The 20,395-nt window shown below is 54.8% G+C and overlaps 7 protein-coding genes across 7 annotated transcripts; 3 read left to right on the top strand and 4 right to left on the bottom strand.

Moving 5' to 3' along the window:
* Positions 1-855: 855 nt before the first annotated feature.
* On the top strand, positions 856-2,548 carry C7974DRAFT_352938 (major facilitator superfamily domain-containing protein; the record flags this gene model as incomplete). The annotated part of the gene is made up of 8 exons (XM_046139526.1): positions 856-1,138; positions 1,195-1,243; positions 1,304-1,407; positions 1,470-1,579; positions 1,638-1,806; positions 1,859-1,991; positions 2,046-2,314; positions 2,368-2,548. The coding sequence occupies exons 1-8, from the start codon at positions 972-974 to the stop codon at positions 2,546-2,548; spliced, it is 1,182 nt and encodes a 393-aa protein (XP_045999902.1). The 5' UTR covers positions 856-971.
* A 681-nt stretch (positions 2,549-3,229) lies between these two features.
* Positions 3,230-4,235, top strand: C7974DRAFT_448656 (deoxyuridine 5'-triphosphate nucleotidohydrolase; the record flags this gene model as incomplete). Its single annotated transcript, XM_046145676.1, has 1 exon — positions 3,230-4,235. The coding sequence occupies one exon, from the start codon at positions 3,230-3,232 to the stop codon at positions 3,794-3,796; it is 567 nt and encodes a 188-aa protein (XP_045999901.1). The 3' UTR covers positions 3,797-4,235.
* Positions 4,236-4,379: 144 nt separating this feature from the next.
* Positions 4,380-7,510, bottom strand: C7974DRAFT_431590 (glycosyl hydrolases family 31-domain-containing protein; the record flags this gene model as incomplete). The annotated part of the gene is made up of 3 exons (XM_046144789.1): positions 4,380-6,510; positions 6,564-7,344; positions 7,423-7,510. The coding sequence occupies 3 exons, from the start codon at positions 7,508-7,510 to the stop codon at positions 4,380-4,382; spliced, it is 3,000 nt and encodes a 999-aa protein (XP_045999900.1).
* Positions 7,511-7,677: 167 nt separating this feature from the next.
* Positions 7,678-8,737, top strand: C7974DRAFT_387472 (nucleoside diphosphate kinase-like protein). Its single transcript, XM_046141171.1, has 4 exons — positions 7,678-7,821; positions 7,915-7,945; positions 8,031-8,178; positions 8,228-8,737. The coding sequence occupies exons 1-4, from the start codon at positions 7,805-7,807 to the stop codon at positions 8,491-8,493; spliced, it is 462 nt and encodes a 153-aa protein (XP_045999899.1). The 5' UTR covers positions 7,678-7,804; the 3' UTR covers positions 8,494-8,737.
* A 57-nt stretch (positions 8,738-8,794) lies between these two features.
* Positions 8,795-13,546, bottom strand: C7974DRAFT_305619 (uncharacterized protein; the record flags this gene model as incomplete). The annotated part of the gene is made up of 5 exons (XM_046138033.1): positions 8,795-9,459; positions 9,547-10,738; positions 10,898-11,665; positions 11,717-12,340; positions 12,464-13,546. The coding sequence occupies 5 exons, from the start codon at positions 13,544-13,546 to the stop codon at positions 8,795-8,797; spliced, it is 4,332 nt and encodes a 1,443-aa protein (XP_045999898.1).
* Positions 13,547-14,098: 552 nt separating this feature from the next.
* C7974DRAFT_373180 (sodium P-type ATPase-like protein) lies at positions 14,099-17,413 on the bottom strand (the record flags this gene model as incomplete). Its single annotated transcript, XM_046140088.1, has 2 exons — positions 14,099-17,153; positions 17,208-17,413. The coding sequence occupies 2 exons, from the start codon at positions 17,411-17,413 to the stop codon at positions 14,099-14,101; spliced, it is 3,261 nt and encodes a 1,086-aa protein (XP_045999897.1).
* A 1,293-nt stretch (positions 17,414-18,706) lies between these two features.
* Positions 18,707-19,338, bottom strand: C7974DRAFT_122748 (uncharacterized protein). The gene is made up of 2 exons (XM_046135181.1): positions 19,021-19,338; positions 18,707-18,972 (listed from the first exon to the last, which is right to left on the bottom strand). The coding sequence occupies exons 1-2, from the start codon at positions 19,109-19,111 to the stop codon at positions 18,779-18,781; spliced, it is 285 nt and encodes a 94-aa protein (XP_045999896.1). The 5' UTR covers positions 19,112-19,338; the 3' UTR covers positions 18,707-18,778.
* Positions 19,339-20,395: the final 1,057 nt, after the last annotated feature.

Here is a 20,395-nt window from a genome sequence, read left to right as displayed (position 1 = left end):
CAGTCGTATGTGCTATACGATGGAACACAAGACCGGTACCCAACAACTGAAGTGCGAAAATCCCATCCACTCGACGCCCACCGGCCTCGGCATTTGCTGCCCGTGCTGACATTCTGCAATCACGGCGTATACCGCAAGATTGCTTGATTCTACCTCCAATACAACGTGGTCGTGTTGCAATTGGGGGATAATGGTCCTCGCTGGCTCACGCTCTGTCGAACAAACGTATAGCTATGACTGGTGAATGTAGTGAGGCGACACATTCAGAAATATTGCTACCATCGGCGACCGAGTAGGTGATGTGTAGGACCCGCTTAGTCACATATTCGAGTGGAAGACCGGCAAGTTGGTGAGACAGATTTGACGGATCCACTTGAGCACATTTCAGCAAGCCATCACGGTGCCCAGTGAACCGAATTTTTTTCCTGGTCTGTCTTCTCGTGCATTTAAGTATTGCAATTGCACTTCGAATTCGCTTACTGGTAGTCTCAGCACCTTCTATAAACCGATCTTGGCTTTTGTCCCTGACACGAATAGATCATTCGCAGGAGTATCTGAGAATGGAAACCTCGTCATCACCGCCCGTCGCAGGCTCAGTTACAGTTGCCCATGACTATGGGACCGCAAAAAAGCAACGAAGTAACTTCCATTCATATATCCGATGGCATGAGCCGGGAACTAGCAAGGAAGAGAAACGCCTGATCTTAAAGCTGGATCTTGCAATCCTGACTTACACATGTTTGGTATGTTTCCTATAATTTAACAGGCACAAGCTCTGACTTCAAGGACTCGTAGACATGATTTGTAAAATCCCTCGACTCTTCTAATATCAGCAATGCTTATTTCTCTGGGATGAAAGAAGACCTGAAGATGTGTAAGCAGTTACAACTTTTAGTTAAGCAAATGCCATTGAACTCGAGTGCTTGTGCTGACCCAACCGCGTTTCCGCAGACGGGAATGAATTGAACCTCATGAACACATACTCTGCTGTTGGAATCATGATTGGCTCTCCGTTCAGCACATTGGTTCTAACGAGGATCCAGCCTCGATATTGGCTACCCCTGTGCACGATGCTTTGGTCGTTCTGCGTGCTGGGCACGTATGCTGCACAGAATGTCGAAACGGTATACGCGCTTCGGTGAGTGACGAAGCTTGCTTTCTACAAGTACCCAACGCCGATGCTAAACAACCGAGGTTTTGTGCTGGCTTGTTCGAGTCCGTCTCGACCCCTGGAGTCTATTACGTGGCAAGTAAATCCCAGTCTCAGGCACAAGGCAATGTGCTGACTTTATCTGCCTAAAAGATTGGCAGTTGGTACCGCAGATCCGAGATCTCTCGACGCATAGCGCTTTTCGGCATATCAGCCGGCGCTGGACCAATGTTCTCTAGTTACATCCAGGCCGGGCTGTAAGTGCAGGAAGATCATCTCGTGATTACATGGACACTCAGGACTGACTGGTTGATTTCAGATATCGCAATATGAACAATCGGAACGGCCTAGCCTCATGGAGATGGCTGTTCATCTTTGATTTCATCCTAGGAATGCCTGTTGCTCTTTTGGGGTTTCTCACATGTCCAGGTACGAACATGTCACCAAGACCAACCCACCAGTCAGCAAACTGACAAGATCCTCTCAGCGGAACCAAGATCGCACAGAATATGGTGGATGACAGAGAAAGAACAACAGATATCAGTCAGGCGATTGGCAGAGCAGGGCCGCGATGCTGAATCAGTCGAATGGTCGTTCTCGATGATCAAACGCTTGGTTTCATGCTGGCAGTTGTATTGTTTTCCCTTGGCCTGGGGGTACGTAAGCACATCTGCATTTGTTGGCACACCTAGCTGACATGCATCGAAGACTCTTGCAGCTTAGTTGCGGCCAGCAAATCTCAACATGGATGAGATTATGGCTGAAATCCTTGACCAGTAACGGAAAGCCTCGATACAGCGTTGAGCAGATCAATACATTGCCAACGGTCATCAATGCTCTGGTCAGTACTCAGCTCTAATGTCCTCGGATTGGCTCCAGCTTACCTTTCGTCCAGGAGATTGTTTGGATGCTCCTTGCGGGTTATATAGTAGATACTTCCGGCAAACGGACGCCTACAATCTGTGCTCTGGCCTTACTACAGCTGACCACATACGCGGTGCTGGCAGCATGGCCATCAGACGAGCACGTTGTGATGGCCATGTTTTTCCTCGGCAGTGCGACTGGAGGTATCGCCCCGTTGTTAAGCAGTTGGTTGAACTATTCTTGCGGAGGGAATAAAGAGCTTCGAGCTTTAGCCAGCGCTCTCATGTTCTCGTTAGGCTAGTAAGTTGTCTCGGCTTCCTCACTTTACTGTACTCTGGATAACACGACCTCAGCGCGATGGGTAACGTGCAGCTCAAGATATATCCAGCTAACCAAGGGCCAAAGTTCAAGGAAACGCACGGCTATGTCTTTGGGCTTGTTTGGATTGCAGCGTTCATAATCTGGGTGTGTGTTGCTCTACCTAATATACAGAAACGTTATCATCTCAAGGAATCTGAGTCTGACTCTGTGTGAGTAGAAGTATGAATCAATCTAGTGCCCAATTGCACTTACTATGTAAAGTATCTTTATACGTCTCCCTGGTCCTGAAAAACCCTGTCCTTACACAGCACCTCAATCCATTCCCGGTGTGCTTATCGCTGCTGCAAGACTTTAGGGGAAGTACGCAATCATTGAGAATGACACGAGCTATTTTTTGCATATAATCATATTACCTGTTATCTCTCAGTAGTTTAGGAAAGTATCTCATACTACCTTGGGAGCTGTTTCAGTAATCTTTGTCTCAATTATACTAGGATTAATAGGAAGGTTACAAGAGCTTAGTTAGTATATTTAGGTTACAGAATTTCCATCCATCTTAGAATTGCTAGCTTTAAGGGGTTAACGCCCTTAGACTCTAGCTACGTGGCTTCGACATTTATAACAGCTAAAATCAAACGCCAGCCAATCAACGAACTAATTCGCGAATATATTCTTCCTACATAAAGTACTGGGTAGAACGTTCGTCTAGATATATAAAAGAAACAATTCCCACACCCTGTATATCATTCACACGTGGTAGCACAGGGGAAGCAAAGCAGGTACTATCCACACGTTCGAAGATGATCTACATCTACTGATCTTTGATCAGGAAACACCAACCAACAACTACCGTTCAGGTACCCCAACCAAAGCCATTGTCAACGGCAACTCGAAATGATCATTCCCGGGCGCGTCGCACATGCACGAAACGTGGTTAAAAAGCTGCTTTCCGTGGAGAAGCAAGCGCAGCCCTGCGGCGTCGATCTCACGCTGAAACGCATCAAGACCTGGTCGTCCGCGGGCGCAATCGACTTCGACAATACCCACCGCAAGACCGCGGGGACTGTAGACATGCCCTTCCGACGACTCTCAGGAGAGCCTCACATTCCCACGAGTAGGACGTCGAAACTGGACGAGCAAGAGACTGAAGCCGTTGAGACCGACTACGTTGACGTGGCGTGTGGATCCTACCTCGTCGAGTTCAACGAGCTCGTCGACATGCCGCTCGACCTCATGGGCCAGATCATGGTGCGCAGTTCGTTGTTCCGCTCTGGCGCACTCGTGCACGCCGGCGTGATGGACAGTGGGTACAAGGGCGCTGTCGGGGGGGTGTTGCAAGTGGTTAATCCGTACGGTTTGCGATTGTACAAGGATGCAAAGCTAGCGCAGATTGTGTTTCACGAGATGAGTGAGCCGGTGGAGGGCTATAGTGGGATCTACCAGGGTCGGACGCATATTTGAAGAGCGTTGGCGGTGTGTAGAGGTTGATGCTCCTGTCCAGCGGATCTTGTACAGATGGAGACCTTTCTGTGGTTCTGGGCATGAGAGTTTTGTGGTTGATCTTGTTTTTCATGGGAAAATAGTTGTGAAGTGCGTCAACTTGGACTGATAAATATAGTCTGCTGGTGGCTTGTTTCAACGTGCAGGCCGAGACGACACGCCCTCTAGCATTTCCCGGAACTCCATTATTGTCTATCTGCACTCCACATCTACCTGCCTGGACTCCGGATTTGCTTACCAGTACTGCACTCCGCATTTGCGGTCACTTCCAAGTCACGCACTCAACGATCAGGTTTGACACTGGCTTCAGCCTGCTGTCGGGGATGCCGGCAGGCAAATGTACAACGCGGGCTTCAAGACGATTTGGGATTCGCGACGTTGATAGTGAGTAGAGAGTAGCTGTCCCTAGAGCCGAGGAATATGGTCGACATTTTGCACAGATGCTATTTAGGATACGCTGTAACCCAAGCGCGTGTCGTCGGATCGCTACGATACTAGACTTTTATGAATGTATTTATATAACAGCGTGTCCCTGTTTGAGACTTCAGTGCTCGTGGCCGTGGTGGTCATGCGGCGCAGCGCTCGCACCCCCAAAATCAATCTTCCACCCGCGTCCAATACCAACACCAGGATCGCGAACAACTGCAAACGCCGCCTTCTTGCCGTCTGCAGCGTGGAAGTCCAGGGGCACGGGCTTCCTCCTCTTGCTCTCCTTTGCGCCTTCCTCCATGACAATGACCTCGTCCTTGTGTGCCCAGGCGGCGGGCGCGTTGACGAGGATTATCTTCTCGACGCGGACTTTGTCCATGGTCTTGGCGTACTTCTCGAATTTGACGGTGCGGAGGGTGCTCTTGTCCAGGTTGGACGAGGTGAGGATGTTGCGCTTGGAGTCGAAGGCAAAGCGTCGGTGAATGAAGGCGCCACCCTGGTAATCAAAGGTCTCGCCGTCGTCGATGTAAAGGGTTCCAGCTGCGTTGCCGTCCTTGTCAAGGACTACAACAAGGGTGAAGGGATCGTATTTCATCAGGCCTGAGGAGCGGCGGGGGCGGTCGCGGCGAGGGATGATATGGCCTCCACGCATGAGAAGTGGAATCTTCTCAAGAGGAGCAGGGACAGTGTGCTGACCCTTGCCACTGTAGGCGGTGAAGTCGAAGTAGTCGTAGTACGGCTGGTCATCTGCGAGGTATACCGAAACACTTTCTGCGCCTTCCTTGGTAACAGGCTTCGCGAGGAGACCCGTGGATCCAATATAGAGTTGATCGTCGACAGCGAAGCCTGCCTCGTCATCGGGGTGGACGTAAAAGTTCGGACGTACAATGGGAGCACCTGATGTGTGAGCCTCGTGGAAGGCAGTGTACCACGCAGGAAGCAATTGGTAACGAAGGCGAAGAGCCTGGGTTATGATCTCAGTGTAGGGCGAACCTGGGATGTAGGGCTCGCGGCGACGAGCATCGATATGGGCGTGACCACGGAAGAAGGGATAGTAGATACCGGCCTGGTACCAGCGGGTGAGGAGCTCGCTGCTGGGGTTGCCAAAGAATCCACCAACATCGGCACCTGCAAATGGGAAACCAGATATACCTTGATTGAGGATCATAGGAAGAGACGCCTCAAGGTGGGGCCAGGCAGCCTGGTTGTCGCCAGTCCACATGGCTGCACTACGTTGACTGCCGGAGTAGAATGCACGGGTCAGCACGAAGGGGCGGCGAAGCTCGCCCTTCTTACGCTCAAGCAAGGCCTGGTAAGTAGCATTGTGGAAAGTCATGCCGTTGATGTTGTGTACATCGCGGTGCTCCCAGTTACCATGGTGCAGGTTGTCCTTGGGCATAGTCGTCTCTGGGCCGTTGAACACCGATGGCTCGTTCATGTCGTTCCAGATGAATGTGTTGTGCGCGGAACCTTTGAACTTGTCGTACTTGAAAAGACCCTTCCACCAGTCGATGGCGGCTGGGTTGAAGCAGTCGACCCACATGGACGACCCAGGCCAGCACCAGCCTTCATACTGGTTGCCATCCTTGTTCTTGACAGCGAGATCTTTCTTCTTTAATTCATCGATGATTGGATAGTCGTTGGTGTTCTTGATGTGAGGGTCGATGATGGCTACGAGCTTCCTGTCATGCTTGTCAAGTTGCTGCTGCATGGAGATGGGATCGACAAAGGTCAGGGGATCCCAGGTAAAGTACTCTTTCTCGTGAGTGTACTCAATGTCGAGCCAGATGACATCGTAGGGAATGTTGAACTTGTCAAAACGACGGTCGACGTCCTTGACATCCTCATCAGTCACGTAGTTCCAGCGACATTGGTGGTAGGCGATGGCGAAAGACTGAGGCATGGCGGTAAAGCCAGTCAGCTCGCCGTACTGACGTGTGAGGTCTTGGGGAGTAGGCCCGAGGAAGACAAAGACGTCAAGTAGACCAGTCTCCGACATCCAATGAGTATGAGTGTCAGTGTGGCCTTCGACGCCCAGCGCAAGTGGGTTCGCAGTGTTCTTCTTCTTCGTTACATCAATCCATGTCTCGGCGGCGTTGAGCCAAAATACACCGACAGTGGACCCTTTGCGGTGTGCTTGCATGAAGGGGATGGCTCCGTAGAGGGTCATGGGGCTGTCCATCTCGTACTCGAAGACGTCGGCATTGTACAGGCGGTATGGCTCGGTGTAAGCATCATCGCCGCCCCTAATTGCACGTTAGCTGTAATGTTTGTTCGAGAGCGAAAATGCGCAACATGCCTGGTGGTTTTCAAAGAGAGCCGAGTAGCATGCTCGGGGATACCAAAGACATGGGCGTAGCCAGGGAACGAGATGTCAAGAGCAACGGCCTCGGGACCACGAGGCTTTGTGTCGGTATTGCCACCAAAAGTCTCATCCCACCAGGTGCTCTCATCCTCGCCCTTCTCTTCTACAACCTTTGGCTCTTCCTTGTTCTCCTCGCCTTCCTTGGGCTCCTCCTTGGGCTTCTCGACCTTTGGCCTCCAGTGCTCGAGGTTCAACAGGTTCCGCTCGTTGAACTTGACATGCGTCTCACCGTCTCGCTGAAACTCAATCGAGAAGGGTGCGTGGCGGATGATGGCCTGGTGCTTGCCCCCCTTGCCGTACACGACCTTGGTGTAGCCAGCGTCAGCTGCGGCAGCCAATGCGGCACCGGCGGCAGGCTTCAGACCTCCAACGAGCGACCACTTGCCAGCTTCGTTGTAGCGTTCTTTCCTAGCCTTGCTGTCGTGTCGGAGGTCAAAGTCGCCCTTCTGCCTCCGTGCTTCGTCCAGGGTGACGCGCGCAACACCGGATTCGAGGAAGGTGAGTGTCAGGGGCAGCTGGACCTTCTCCTGCCCGCCATTGACTGCCTTGAGAACGACGGCGTCTAATTGGCCGTCCTTGAACGTGAGCGATGCAGGGTCGAGGGCGTAGGGGGAGACGAAGGAGCTCGAGGCGGTGACGTCGTCGGCAAATGCGCGATTGCGCTTGCAGAAGCCCGACTGGTCGCAGGTCTTAAAGTTTTCATGTTTGACAGACACTGCAGGCGTGAATTAGCCCTGCACATGCGAATTGCGGAGTGACAGGCACGTCGGGCATGTCCCCCGCCGATACGTACCAACTGGCATCAGCAAGCTGCACAGCGCCGTCCATAGCAATAGCACGGCCGTCCACCGGGGAGCGGGCCGCTGTTGGAATGCAGTCATTTCTGGCAGCTCTCAACGCAAGTGCTGCTGGAGCAAAGGGTGCGCTGGCTACTTGACCCCAGATGTCTGGTGATACGTAGCGGGTCTGACTAAGCACACCAAACCACGCAAACTGCGCAAACATGCCAGCGCAGCTCGCAGCTCAGGGTCCACCAACCCCGCCGCCAACAGCGCAGCACCAACACCAAAAGAATTTTAGTGCGCAGGATCGAGTCCATTTCTTCTTCGTTCCCCCCGATCCTCCCATCCTCTCGACCATCTTCGACTGAACATCAAATCCTCCACACCGCAACCATGACTACCGAGCAGACGTACGTCGGCCGTCCCAATTGCCCCTCTGAAGGTCCTCCAGCCTCTGAGGAGGGGCACCCACGAAAGGCGGTGTAGCTAACTGTTGGGAACAGCTTCATTGCCATCAAGCCGGACGGCGTCCAGGTACGCCCCGCACCGCCGTGTGCCATTGCAGCTCCAGCCTGCCTTCCAATGGCACCACACGCAGCAGCACACTGACCGTCCCCAGCGCGGCCTCATCGGCCCCATCATCTCCCGCTTCGAGAACCGCGGCTTCAAGCTCACCGCCATCAAGCTCACCACCCCCGGCAAGGAGCACCTCGAGAAGCACTACGCCGATCTCGCCGGCAAGCCCTTCTTCCCCGGTCTGATCGCCTGTACGTTTCTTCCCCCGCACAACCTGACCCCCCGCCTAACACCCCGCAGACATGGCCTCCGGCCCCATCTGCGCCATGGTCTGGGAGGGCCGTGACGCCGTCAAGACCGGCCGCGTTCTCCTCGGCGCCACCAACCCCGCTGCCTCCGCGCCCGGCACCATCCGTGGCGACTTCGCCATCGACGTCGGCCGCAACGTGTGCCACGGCTCCGACTCGGTCGAGAACGCCCAGAAGGAGATTGCCCTGTGGTTCCAGGACGGCGAGGTGCAGTCGTGGAAGCAGGCTGGTTTCGACTGGATCTACGAGAAGGCTTAGATTTGCTGATCGAGCGCTGAGTGTGGCGCTGGTGCGCTGAGTAGGGCCGTAGGTGGAGCTGGTAGTAGCGACGTGGCTGCTGCGCGGCATAGTGCCGTGGCGGCGGCTGCCGTGCGAAAGCAGCTCCTTTGGAAGTATCTCTGCCTGCTGCCTGGAATGGCACTGGGCGTGCGCATGACAGCTGTAACGACGCGATCTAGACGGACAAAATAGAACCAAAAATGGGACACATGCATGATCTCGACCACCTTTTGCTTCTGTCCATGGTGCATTTGATATCCAACAACAAGAACAACAACATCTACACCTCTCCAGGCTCCTCCCCACTGCCCTCCCCCTCGCCACCCTCAGCCTCCCCCTCCCGCCTCACCGTCTCCAAAAACCAACCCCTCAACCTCTCCACCTCCGCCCACTCCCCCGGGCCCCTCTCCACTCCAGGCCCCTTGACCTCCTCTCTCGCCCTCAGCTCCCCAAACCCGCCCTTCTTGGCGCCCCAAACTGGCCTGCCAAAGCGCCACACGCACCACGCGCTCTCGTCCGCCGACCGCAGGCCCGCGACACCGCCGCGACTCTCGACCGCACAGGCGCGCAGCAGCACAATATCACCAGCGTCGCAGACGGGCAGTGCGGCGCGGTAGGGGCGGAAGAGCGTTGCGGTGCGGGCGGCGGGGTGGATGGACGGGTCTGTGAGGGTGAGTGTTGTGGACCAGTGGCGGGGCCCGGATTTAGCTTTGCTTGGGGGCGTGCTGGGGGCGGTGCAGAGCGCGAGGATGTCCGGGTTGGTTGCGCTGTGGAAGTGGGTGCTGCGGTTGAGGAAGAAGATTAGGTCGCGCAGGGGTGTGTAGTATGCCAGGGGCGTGCTGAGGCCGATGGAGGGAGGGTCGGTTTTGTTTGGGGGTGATGCGGGTGAGGAGATGACGTCGGAGGATTGCTGGATGGGTGACGAGGACCGTACGTCAGCAGCGGCTGGTTTGCGGCGTGAAGATCTTCGGACGGCTGGCTGAAGTGGCGCTGGTTGCGTCTGCACGCCTGGCAGTGGGATGTCGAACGAACGCAAGGATGCACTTGCAGACGTTAGTTGCGTGAGTTCCGGCGTGATGAGACTCTGCTCGGGTTGGCGGGCTTGAAAGGAGACTGGCGGCTCCAGGGCTGTTCGTTGGGTATCATCTGGTGTCAGGACGTTGCTTTCACGTTGTGCTGAGGCTGGTGCGGCTGGTGAAGAGCTTCGAACATCGTCTTGAACTCCAATTGGCAATGTAGGATGAACTGATGTCTCTCTGTCGCTTTCGTCCTCCTCGACTGCATCAGGTGCTGATACTCGTACAAGGTCTCTTGTCGCGCGCGTAACGCGAGGGCTTGGGGTTGCCGAAAACGTGGAACGTGTAAGTCTGGGCGACCGTCTGAGTGGCTGCTCTGGTGTTACAACTGTGATTTCTCGCCCGACCGAGTGTGACAGTGAACGTGTTTGACTTGGCGTTTTCGAAATGTTCACTGGTGGTGGCTTGCGTCGAGGCGTAGCAGGCTGGATATTGTCAATGACTTCCGCTGGATCAGAGTACTCGACAGTAGACAGCGAGCTTTCGGAGTGCACTGTGTCTTCTTCGGAGTCCTTCACTAGGCCTATGTCGGAGAACCTTCCTTGTGACAGCTGTGAGTACCCAAAGCCTGGCTCTTGTGAAGGCTCGAACATGCCGCCAAGTACATCGCGGGCTAACGCTTGAGAAGGAACGATGTCGAAGTCGTCGTCTCTGCGTACGACGTTACGAGGGCTCCTGCGAACCGGAACGATCTGTGAGGACTTCACATCGTCAGGCGACCGGTGCTTCGACTTTGAGCGGAGACTGTAAGGCGACGTCTGCGTTGCCTCTCGTGTAGGACTAGGCGTTGACATTGGCGGTACTCGCATATGCGTTGGCGAAGTATTATCACGATCTGTAGAATCAAATGAAGCTTTTGACCTTGTACGCCGCGTACTCGTGCTCAGCCTAGAAACATACCCATCGACTTCCAGCGGCGAGGCTGCAGACTTTGCTCTCGACCTTGTGTTCCTAGCAGGAGTCGACACTGGGACTGACTTTTGTCGTGGGGTTTCAGTTTTGAATCCAACCTCAGATACATGCATCGCGTGTTCGGATGTTGGGTCAGTGCCCCCGTGTGGAACATCCTGTGACACTGGCTCACCGACTGGGTCGAAAGGTACATGCTCGATCGATTCCAGCTTGATATCAGGATGGCCGGTATCGACCTGGACGTGGATGGTTTCGATCCTGGCGTCGGGCGATTTGTGATTCTCGATGGGCGGTGACGACTCGTTCATACCCAGCTGCGGCTCCCAATCATCATAGCCAAGAAGATGTGGCTCCTCCCCGATGATTAGTGCTGCGTGTGCTGCTGGTTCGTATACAAGCTGCTCTGGACTAGAAGACGGAGCTCCAGAGCGCTCTGGTACACCCTCTATACCGACAGAGTCATCCGAAACATTGGGAACAGTCTCAGTTGAAGGCTTATTTGTCGATTCAACAACCAAGTCAGAGTCGTCCACCAAGTCGATACCGGTATCGCCTGTTTGGCCATGCGATTCTACAACATCGCTGCTGTCGTCAGCCAGCACAACATCTTGCTCCGTCACAACCTCGGCTTCCTCGTTATCACTGTCGTCGCTCGCTGATGGTGACCCCAGATCAACTATCTCTGAGACAGTCGCAGAAGCCTGGGTGTTACCAGAGACTATATCTCGGGGATGAGACCCGTCATCCACAGGTCCCGATTCTATCTCAATGGAGGTGTCTGTCTCCGTCCGCATCTGGCTACTGTCAAGCAACTCGTCAGCATTGGCTTCACTTCCTTCAGCTTCATTTTGTTCAGACTCAGAACCATGCTCCTCGTTCTCACTCTCCGACCCAGTCTCATCCACGGCTTGCTCTTCCTCGGTTTCAGCCGTGACGTCCTCTTCGTATTCGCTCCCGTCAGACTCCACATCTGAGGACAGGTGGATCACATTCGAGGACTTCGCTGCCGCACTAGCCTCGACTAGCGGAGCAGTAGCTTCGTGGGATGATGGCTGTTCAAAGGGCAGGCGGAGGTTGGTTGCATCACTTGATGCATTCGCCTCGTCAACATCTAAGTCTTCGACCACGGGCAAGCTAGCAACTTCTTCGCCGCCTTCAGATTGCTCCAGTATGGCCGACTCATCGTCGACATTAATTTGAACAGCTTTGAATACAGGCGGTGCCAATGGGGGGGTGTTATCAGCGTTGGCTTTGGTTTCTTCTGGGGGCGGAGAAGACAGCTCCAGTGGACGCGACCAGCCAGCCCCGTCTCCTCCAAACGCGAAGCGCAAGGGAGTAAAGGCGGTTTCGTGATCCTGGTGGAGTCCACCCGCCTTTGATGAGTTGATTGAACTGAAGAAGGATGTCTCCATGATATAGTCCGCATCAATGTCTGCCTCTGTCTCTTCCTGTACGGGCATGCCGTCGAGAGGAGCCTGTTGCTGGACTGAGACATGCTCGAAATACGAGGCGACCTGCTCGCCAGGGAACGGCGAAGGCAGTGGCAGGGTGGCTGAGTCTACAGCTTTGAGGTTTGGACTGGACGGCTCTTTGCCGATTGGAGTCAAGAAGCTTGTTGCGGAGACGGCGAAGTCGGTGTGCAAGGTTGGCAGGCTGGGTGGAGGCATTGGCACAGCGACAGACTCGTTGACGAGGATGGCAGACTCATCAACTTCCGGAAGTGATTCATCGATGGTGGTACCCTCGACCTCAGTCGAAAGATGTCCAGAGTGGTCTGCCGCAATATCCTCAGCGTCACTGTCTACTTCTGCTGCACTAGCCGGAGCAATGTCTGCTATCTCTACAATCTCTGTGACGGACTGCAAAGGAACTGTGCGTGGCGCATCCAGCTGTTCTGGCTTATCCTCCAGCTCCGTAGCCACCTCGGCTCCACCTGCGTCGACGTGTTCAGGAGCTGGCACAATAGAGTCTTCGTGTTGGTCTTCGTTTTCGTCTTCGTCTTCGTCTTCGTCTTCATCTTCATCCTCATCCTCATCCTCGTCCTCGTCCTCGTCCTCGGTATTAAGCTCGGTATCTCCCCCAAAATCGTATTGTGAATCTGGTGCATCTTCGTCGGCCCCCGTGTGCAGATGGTAATAGTCGCCGCCACGCTCGACGGCAGCCTCGAGACGCGGAGGACTTGTGCTCCTCGGAACGTGTATCTTCTGTAGCTCCCCGTCGTCGACGGTTGTGTCGCCCTCGGCACTGTCGGCTATGGTGGTTTCCTCGACGTAGTCGGAGTCGTCTGCCGGCACAGCAGCGACAGAGGTGGGCTCCGTTCTCGACGGAGAGACGGGCGTCTTGGGCAGCTGCGGGCGCCGGCTTGGCGAAGACAGCGCCGCGGCCAGCTCGTCGTCCAGCCCTGCATCTTCCTTCTCGGGCGACGGCGTGCGCGCGGTGTATGTCCAGGCGGCCCAGTCCCTGTAGGACTTGCGGCGGCGCTTCTTGTCGTGGCCGTCACCGCCGTCGTCGGCCCAGGGATCGAAGCCGGGCGGTGCGAAGGAGCCGTCGGAGAGGCGCGCGCGCTTCAGGAACGCCGGGGACGACCACTGCGGCACGGGGCTGGGCAGTGATGCGGGTTTCTTCACGGGCGACCGCGGCGCAGGCGTGGGCGCGGCATCGACGAGCTCCAGGTTGGCCCGCTCCACTCCGTCGCGTCGCACAGAGATGGCGACGGTCTGCGCAAACGCAAGCTCCCAGTCGATGCTCTTCCCGGGCGTGCTGACGGCGCCCTCGTGCACAAACTGCGCGCCGTGCAAGCTGAGCACTACTTCGTCCCCGATGCCCACGCCCGTCTGCGCAAGAGCCCGCGCGCTTGTCGACGCGAAGCGGGCGCGCACCTGGCCCTTCCTGCGTCGCAGGCGGAAGTCCGGCTCGGCGAGCAGCAGCGCAAACTGGCGTTGCGACGACGAGTACGGCCATATGAGCGTGACCACGGCTCTGATCTGCTTCGATTCCAGCGCGTCCAGGTCCGGCCGGAGCGCGGCGATGTGGATGTGCTCCATGTCTGTGTGGGTGCGTCGCATGCACCAGACTGTTGCTCTTATGTGTGGACCATGGCGGCTACGACGTGACAGGCCGAGCAGCGATCGGGTGTGAGGGCGTGCAGCTGCACAATCGATAGCCGTTTGTCCACGTCCGGCCGCCGTCATTGTCGCCCATTGACACCCTCACGCTAAGAAAGCCACAACCGCGTCTGGCCACCCCGCTCTTTATGCTCTCTAGCCCTGGCAAAGGGTCGCCCTTTCAAGCACATATGGCCCGCCACGGTGAATGTGCGACACCCCTTTCCAACTTCACGCTAAAGTACCGATGCGACACACGTCGAACGGTCAGAGAGGTTTAGTCATCGGCACGGGCATGAAGTAAGGTGAAAGAGTGACGAGGTTAGATTTAACAACTCAAACTACCAAAAGAGTGTGGTGCAATGGCAAAGCCACTACGGAAGCAAAACACACAGCACCGTAAAGACCCTCCCCATGTCAATACAATACGTAAGCAGTCACGAACAGGAAGGAATCCTCATAGGCCACAACACAAGTCAGTTTGGCGTATGCCTACTTCTCGCTCATGGGCGCCACAGCCATGACATCAAGCCCCGCCCGAGCCTCCGCATCCTCCCTGGAGATAACCTTGTGCGCGCCCGACCAGATACCGCAGCGGCGTTTGATCATCTTCCAAGTTTCAATCGCCGAGATGTACAGCACGACGCAGCCGAAGCTGACGCCCCACTCCCAGGTAATGGCCCCGTGCTTGAACACCTTCTCATTGATGACGGGGATATACACGATGGGGAACATCATGACAAGGCCCGCCACAACGGCGAAGAAGAGGAAGCGGTTGCGCCACAGCGTAGGAAACACCGAGAGCCCGCGCGGCGCACCCTGGTCCGTGTTGGGGTACATGTTGAACAGCGAGCGCGCAAAGTGCTTGACTTCCCAGGCAGTGACGAGAAGCAGGAGGGTGATGGTCGTGTATGTTGTGGCGCGCGCGCGGAACACGACATCGCACGTCTCATTGAAGCTTTCGTTGCAGCCGGAGCCTAGATTGCCGCCGCCGGGGCCGACATAGGCTACGATAGCAAAAGAGAAGAGGCACAGCGCGCCCATGAAGAAGCCGTAGATGAATTTGTCCGTGATGAGTTCCTTGGAGAAGACACCGGCTTTGACATCGTGAGGGGGGCGGAACATGCTGTCTTCCTGCTTCTCCTCAAGACCGAGGCCGATGGCAAGGAAGGAAGACGTGATCAGATTCACCCAGAGAATCTCAATAGGCGACAGGGGAAAGACAGAATGGTTGTCGGTATCCTTGAAGGCCAAGCCGATCAGTAGGAGAATGACTTGAGCGATGTTGGAGATGAGAAGATGCATCAAGAACTTCTGAATGTTGTCGAAGAGACGTCGACCTTCTTCAACCGCCTTGACGATGGACGCGAAGTTGTCATCAGTCAGTACCATCTCCGCCGCGTCTTTGGCGACGTCGCTACCAGTACCCATGGCCATACCAACGTTGGCTTGCTTAAGGGCAGGCGAGTCGTTGACACCGTCGCCAGTCATGACGCAGAAGCGTTGCCTACGGTGAAGGGCCTGTACCATCTTGACTTTGGTCTTGGGACTGCATCTAGCGATGACGAGGGGAAGTGTCTCCATTGCGTCGATTTGGTCCTCAGTCATGTCGTCGAACTCGCGAGCTATCATAACAGCGGAAGCGGGGGTGGAGTCGTTGATAATGTCAACATCACGAGCGATGGCTCGAGCTGTACCCGGATGATCACCCGTAAGCATGTGGACGGTGATGCCAGCCACCTTACACTCGCGAACAGCACCCTTGGTCTCGAGACGAGGCGGATCGTAGATGGCGACAAGACCGATGTAGTTGAGCTTGCACTCGACCGAGGCACGTTCGTGGATGTCGGTGCCAGGGAGGAGTGTCTTGTGGGCGATGCAGAGCACTCGGAGGCCTTCATTCGCCATTGATTCGGCGGCCTGCAAGATACCCTCACGCTCTTGGTCGGTAACATCGAGAACAGGAAGCATGAATTCAGTGGCTCCCTTAGTGTAGACATCGAGGTTGTGGTTGTTGTTGTCTCTGTAGACGACAGTCATTTTCTTGACTGTCGAGTCGAAAGAAAACTCTGTGGCGAGAGATATGTTTAGTGAGTTTAACAAATTCTCCTTGCCCATGTTGAAACGTGATGCGAGAACATGCAAGGCAATCTCAGTCGGTTCACCGTGCGCCTTCCATGGTCCAGTCAAGGGGTTGGCAAGGATAGCAGTAGGTGGCCGGGAGATTGAGTCGATGGAAGAAGTGTCTGTCTCGCTCTTGTTGTCACTGTTGTAGCGGTCGAGGCCAGTCTTCTTCTCGCTTCTGGTCTCTGTTTCAGCGTCCTGCGCAGGTAGGACTTTGGAATTGTTGCAGAGAGCGACGGTGCGAAGGAAGCGAGTAAGCACAGCATCAGGTCTGTATGCCTCCAAGGCGAGGACCTGGCCATCAAGCGAAACATTGCCGCTTCCTGGGTTGAAGGGATCTGTGATGCCGTCCACGGAGAATGTACCGACACCTGGGATGAGGGCCTTCTTTGAGACCATGCGTCCTTGAGTCAAAGTACCAGTTTTGTCAGAGCAAATGTTGGTGACACCTCCAACAGCTTCGATGGCAGACTGGACCCGAGTAATGACATTGGCCTTGGCCATAGCCTTTCCACCAACCGCAATGGTGATGGTTAGGACGGCAATGAGCGATTCCGGGATGACCGCAACAGCTACACAGATACCGTAGATCAGGACTTCGCCGCCGATGACCCATTTGCTCGCAGAGAACACAATGATGGCAAGGAGGATGGCGAGACCGAATAGGAGAAGAGCGAACTTGCTGAGAGTGATCTGGAGTGGTGTTCCTACCAGACCAAGAATCGTTCTCACACCGTTCACAAACCTCCAAGTGAGTTTGGCGAAGAAGCCTTGAGATTGCGACTTGTCGTCTTTCTTCTGACGAAGCATGGTAGCAATCTGGCCTACTTCAGTGTCCATAGCAGTTGCGACGACGATACCGCGGCAGCGACCCGAAGTGACTTCACTTCCGGAGAAGGCAAGATTGGTGCGGTCGGCGGTGGCGATATCAGCGTCGTCGAACTTCTTTTCAGGAGTCTTCTCGACGGGGAGAGATTCACCCGTGAGGAAGGCTTCATTGGTAAAGGCGTTGATACCATCGATGAGGCGGAGATCGGCAGGGACAATGCTTCCTACGTTGAGTTGCACAATGTCACCAGGTACAAGGTCTGTCGCCTTGACCTTTTGATCAGGCATGCCATTTCGAATAACGGTAGCCTCTGGGGCAGTGAGTTTCTTAAGAGACTCGATGGTCTTTTCAGCACGATAGTCTTGCCAGAAACCAACGATGATGTTGAGGAGGATGACTGCAGTGATTACACCGCCCTCAATGTAGTCGTCAATGCCAAAGCTAATGGCCATGACGATGATGAGGACGAAAGTAAGACTGTTCGAGATCTGCCTCATGAGAATCTTCCACATGGAAAGCCCCTCAGCTCCCTTAACCTTGTTAGGTCCATAGAGCCCGAGGCGGGATTCCGCTTCAGCAGTGCTGAGTCCATGGCTGAGGAATATTAGTGAGGACTTAAGACGTAGCAAGAAGCCTTGCTGGTCTTACTGGATGTCTACGCGCAGAGCCTCTGCAACTTCTTCGAAGGAGAGGGTGTGCGGAGCGTGCAGCGGCGATGGAGTGTCGCCTGCGCTCTTCGGCTGGTGTTGCCCGTGGTGTTGAGATGATGAATTTAGCCCATTTAAACCACCTATAGGGGGTTCTGTTTCTTGGGGAGCGGTCTCCTCGACGATAGGCAGTACGGTTTCACCCATTCAATAACTCGATGGCACAGTGGTGTGGCTTTGGTAAAGATTAGAGGATGGGCGCTCACGGGGAGGCAATTATACCCGTCCATACCAAGAATGCGCGGGGTCACGCAAGCTAGGGAGAGCGACGTGGGTCCTTCCAAGCGTGGGGACGTCTTGGTAGCCCGCATCACTCGCTTCTCACTCACCTGCAGTCACCGCGAGACCAGCGCATTGTCAGATGTAACCCCTTGCATCGTGTGCGCAGCGAGATTCTGACTGTGTGCTGTCGCGCCTTGCGCTCATCACGACGAGTTCCAGTGCACGAGGTTTCGTTTCTTTGATGTTTGCCTCACTGGTCATTCGCAAGACGACAAGAATCTTGGCTTACGGTTCCAAGGATTTGTTTGCCGCGCCCCGGAAACATTATCAACTGAGATGCACACAGCCTCAGTGCCGAGCAGAGTCGGCTGTTGGCAATGCAGCTCTATGCAGCGTGCGATTGGATTGACATGTGTCTTCAAGCGCTCGAAACAGCAAGCCATCACGTCGGTTTGCCAGATCTGTCATCGCCAGCCACGACCTGTCATGACTGAACCACTCACGGAGCGCTTCTTGTGGCGCCTTGTTGCTCTTGGCTCCTTTGTCAGCAGTGGCGCCAGACGTGATACGCTGATGCTCGCCACGCGGCTTCGACTGGTGCGGATACAGATCTGATTGCCACCAATGAGGCATGATCAAGCCACCGATAAGAATGCGGAGTAATGCACCTACCGAGTCGACTGAGCCAAGGTTCAAAGAATGAGGCAGGTTGTCAGATGTTGAGGTTTCACTACTGCTCGGCGCGGGGTAGGCGCAGATGGTTTGAAGACACAACCAGCTCATCAGCAGTCGATGTGGGGGATGATGTGCAGATTGATGGGATGTCGTCGAGACTGCCTCACATGTTATCGATAGTAAAGAGCCCCAAAGAGCCGCATATCCGAGACTCCATACGCGGCGCGCACCAGATGGCGGGGTAGGTGTTTGGAGGGGCCAGGCTACTCATCGCCATCGCCTCGAGACACCATCACTAACCGAAGTCAACCCGCATCCGGTAATTATTGAATGGCACCACGTGAGATCGCTCGGATCGAGGTCAGTACCGTCAGGTACTGCTGTCTCCCGGCATTCGTGCGCATCATGGCTCATGGAGCACGCGACCTGCGTACATGTCACGTTAGTCGAAGCAGGATGCTTCGTCAACTAGGTATGCACAAGAGAGAACAAAGGCTTTTAAATTGTATCCAACAGTCAGTGTGCGCCATGTTGCACCAGCCCATGCTGATTATTACCCATCCATGCAGATTCGTAAAGTCGTAAGGTTGAAAAAGTCGATCTGCCGTCTCCACCTCAAATCTCGCGTAACGACTCCGCTTCAGAAATACTCGAAGAGCGACGCTGAGGAGCCAAGATGTTGTCGGCTTCGGCCAGCGCAGCCTGTATCGACATATTAAATGTCGACGCAAGATATTGCGCGTAGCGGTTGCGGTATGCGTCCGCAGCGTCCTCTTTCGAGGTATGAAGTGACTTCTTTGATGAAGTGCCTGATGCTAGGTTAGATGGCAAGCTTTAGTTTGGTTGATCAAATATACCCGATGAGGGATGAAGAACTATCGAGGGCGCCGACGATGAGATGGGAGAAGAAGATGGCGACGACGAAGCGCTGAATGGAAGAGAAGGCATGATGATGTCAAGAGTGGTTCTCGGTTTGTATGAAGATAGTTCTTTGGTGTCGATCTCGTCTTGGAGTGTGTACTGATGGTACTTGAATGGCTTGAGTAATTGAAGCTTGATGATTTTTACTACTTCGAGGGGGCCAGCGATCGCTTTATAGCAGACGAATGGCTGGAACCCTTAAAGGCCTCACGATCCTCGGCACGCCGTTTGATCAGAAACAGCACGAATAAAGCCCTGACGGTAACCTCAGACACGACCGCTGGTGCTTGCATCTCGATCACCCCAATAACTGCGTAGCATTCAGGTGCGTATGTGCGTGATCAAGGGCTAGCGCTGAGCCATTTTTGACCCATGGACCTGCTCCACTTCACCGCCAGAACCGACCCAGCCAAACAAAGTCCGGGGAAAGCCACAATAGCTCAGGGGTCACTGCTCTTCTAACCCCTTGCATGCAATAGCTGTTACGCCAGGTACTCGCCAATAAGCACGTTGTCGATTCCAAGCCATGGTCGTGCACAGTCAGATGCCTGTGCGCGACACCTTACAGGAAGCAAGTCGTGCACCAGGTTGGCTTCGAAACCACTGGGCATTAAAGCAGCGTAGCAAGGAATCGCCCAGCGTGCTCGAGCTGACCAGCATTTGCCACGTTACGAACGGCTTCAGCAAGAAGACAGTTGGATGATACGCGATGACACAAGCCAATATCGCTATTCGTGCTGTGTATGACGAGGGTTAGGCCAGACCCCTGTCCGGTGCAGTGGGTACGTCTGCGTACGCCATCCTCGTTGCAGGCTTGCAGCTGAGCCACCACCCAAGTCTTGGTTGACTTCCAATTATGGAGTCCTGCGTCGTGTTGTGTGATAAGACGCCCAAACTTGCACAGTCGTATCATTCAACATGTGCTTATCACCAGCTGGCGCCACGTTGGGAGACTGAGAGGTCTGCATCACTTGAAAAATCTTGAGCATTCCTACAGCCCACATGAGACCATCTGTGGGGCCGGCAAGAAGAAATTCGACGTTTTCTAGATTCCTTGGATCTGCGGCTAACTTGTGACGATTCAGCCGCTGGAAAGCGGGCCAAGCCCGTTCCCTCACAGCAACACTCTCACGTTTATCGTCTGCCACACACACCGTTTCCACAGACCCACCTGCCAGGCCCACTCTGACCACGATGCTGACGTCCGCCTTGCATGCCGTGCCACGAGATTCCTCGCATCTGCATGCTGTTCAGTCATGGCATTTGAGGCGTACATCACCATGAGCACGACGGGCTGCGATTACGGCATAG

The sequence above is a fragment of the Boeremia exigua genome (assembly GCF_020726555.1).
Source record: "Boeremia exigua strain MPI-SDFR-AT-0100 chromosome Unknown C7974scaffold_3, whole genome shotgun sequence".
Taxonomy (NCBI): domain Eukaryota; kingdom Fungi; phylum Ascomycota; class Dothideomycetes; order Pleosporales; family Didymellaceae; genus Boeremia; species Boeremia exigua.
Note: the sequence above shows the minus strand (reverse complement) of the source record. Positions and strands in the feature narration are given on the sequence as shown.

Excerpts from the sequence above, each read along its gene's own strand:
- C7974DRAFT_122748 (XM_046135181.1), bottom strand. The coding sequence starts at position 19,111 with ATGCCTTCTCTTCCATTCAGCGCTTCGTCGTCGCCATCTTCTTCTCCC. Across the intron at positions 18,973-19,020 it reads AGTTCTTCATCCCTCATCGG|GCACTTCATCAAAGAAGTCA; the intron begins GTATATTTGATC and ends ACCTAGCATCAG.
- C7974DRAFT_387472 (XM_046141171.1), top strand. Across the intron at positions 7,946-8,030 it reads TCAAGCCGGACGGCGTCCAG|CGCGGCCTCATCGGCCCCAT; the intron begins GTACGCCCCGCA and ends GACCGTCCCCAG. Across the intron at positions 8,179-8,227 it reads CTTCCCCGGTCTGATCGCCT|ACATGGCCTCCGGCCCCATC; the intron begins GTACGTTTCTTC and ends AACACCCCGCAG.